This window comes from Hydra vulgaris, chromosome 06 (assembly GCF_038396675.1).
Source record: "Hydra vulgaris chromosome 06, alternate assembly HydraT2T_AEP".
Lineage (NCBI taxonomy): Eukaryota > Metazoa > Cnidaria > Hydrozoa > Anthoathecata > Hydridae > Hydra > Hydra vulgaris.
Genome location: NC_088925.1, coordinates 12,865,054 through 12,866,992, shown reverse-complemented (window position 1 = coordinate 12,866,992; position 1,939 = coordinate 12,865,054). Strand labels below are relative to the sequence as shown.

Genomic DNA, 1,939 nt, shown 5'->3' with positions numbered 1-1,939 from the left:
TCATTCGTCATCGCTAAATTTCAGTCTCTTTATTTTTGCAAATTGCTTCTTTACATCCTTGATCATCGGGTTGGGTAAGAAGGTTAGTATTTCCTTTTCTGCATTGGTACATTCGACCTTGATGCAAAATTCCGGTATAGTTATTGATTCTAGCGTGACGTTATATAATTCCACACGCTTGTCCACCGTTCTGTATAGCTGTTCAATGCTTTTATATTCCTTTCGTATTGGTTTCAACTTCAGTTTTGTTAACAAGTTCGTACATATATAAGAATTTCCTGCCCCTGTATCCAACATTATCCTCGCTTTCTCCCCGTTTACTTTTGCAATCACTGTCGGGTGAATAGTTGTACTAGCATTAAATACTGTTCCCGTAGTTTCTTTTTTGTTTTCTAATTTACTATCCATTGTTGCATTCCCATTTTGACAAATGGACGTGTGATGTTTTTTATTATACTTCCTGCATCCTCTTGATTGACAATTTGCTGCCGAGTGTCCATAACCAATACAGTTGTAGCATAACCTTTTGCTCGTTAAAATCTCCTTGTGTCTTGCAACGTTTAACACTTTTGTGCAATCTTCGCTTTTGTGATTTTGTAACCCACAATAGATACATCCATGTTTACCTACACTTGTGATAATTGCTTTATCATAATGACCGCCATTGTATTGTTTGAATGCAGTGCTTCGATGTTCATAAGACCTTGACTGTACATTTGCGTTCTTTTTATCGAATTTTACTTGCACATTGCTTGGGTTAAAAGTTGAGTTTAATGGATTTCATCTTATGTATTTTTGCAACTTTTCGACAAGTTGCTCTAGTCCCCATTCTTCCCATCCGTCATCGTTTTGTGTTAGTATTTCACGAACTGGTCCAAGTTTATCCATTAATGAATACACAAACGATTGACCTGTTTGTAGTTTGTTCATCGTTTTCAATGTTCGTACTGTTCTTGCAAGTTTATTGTAGAAGTCGTGAACATCTTTGATTTTGTACGTGTTGTGTATAGCCGTTATTCCTTCAAGATCTTTAATCAACGCTTTGTGAACCCAAATATCTTTTCCATAAGTGTCTTGTAATATACGTTTTGCTTCATTATACCCATCTAATGAATGTGGTAAATCAAGTCCTCTCTGGGTTTTCCTTCGACCAGTTCTAGTAAGTAGTTGAATTTGCTAATGTTCGATATGTTTGAATTGTCGACTTCTACCGTGAATTGATTCCAAAATCGTAACCAGTCTTTATAGTCGCCATTAAATTTTGTAATTGTACACTTTTGAAGCTTGACTGATTGCTGAGTAGCGTCATTTCCGTTTCCAATAGATTTACGAAATGTCTCTTTCATTTTTAGTTTCCTTAAGTACCATTTTTCTTCGCTTTGAGGTTTTCGCAATGAAGCTTGTTCCGCTTCTTTTTGAATCGTTAAATGTTCCATTATTTGTTTTTTATATTCAAATTTTTTGACACATTCGTTTTTATTTATTGTGCCCAATTTGTCCACCATTTTGTTTTTAATTTCAATTGCTGCTTCTACTTCCATTATTGGTTTTGAAAGCCATTCTTCTACCGAATCGACATTTTCTGGTCAGCTCATCCTTCACCACTTCGAATCTTGCTAACAGACTTGTTATTTTGTCTAATGCCAAAACTATGCTTGATTTGTCGTCATTTATTGTGTTGCGTTCTATGACTTTAATGTTCATTTTTAACATGTTGATTTCTCTCTGATAATTTTGTTCTTGGTCCATTTTTGCGTATTCATAAATTTCGTTTGCCCTGGCAGGGTCGCTACCTTTTAGTGTGGGGAATTCGTAAAGGTTTCCCAGAGACACAAATGAATCACTGTTTTTTAAAACTTATAATACTGTATTATTATCTGACTGCGAATAACTATTTACAACACTAACTCCTTTATATATATTTTTTCAACCGCAGCAG

At 35.0% G+C, this 1,939-nt stretch overlaps 1 protein-coding gene across 1 annotated transcript; it reads right to left on the bottom strand.

The window, feature by feature from the left end:
- LOC136081209 (uncharacterized) lies at positions 1–1,541 on the bottom strand. The gene is made up of 3 exons (XM_065798506.1): positions 1,276–1,541; positions 803–1,156; positions 1–751 (listed from the first exon to the last, which is right to left on the bottom strand). Exons 1-3 carry the CDS (start codon positions 1,539–1,541, stop codon positions 1–3), a joined length of 1,371 nt encoding a protein of 456 aa, XP_065654578.1.
- Between the last annotated feature and the right edge of the window lie 398 nt (positions 1,542–1,939).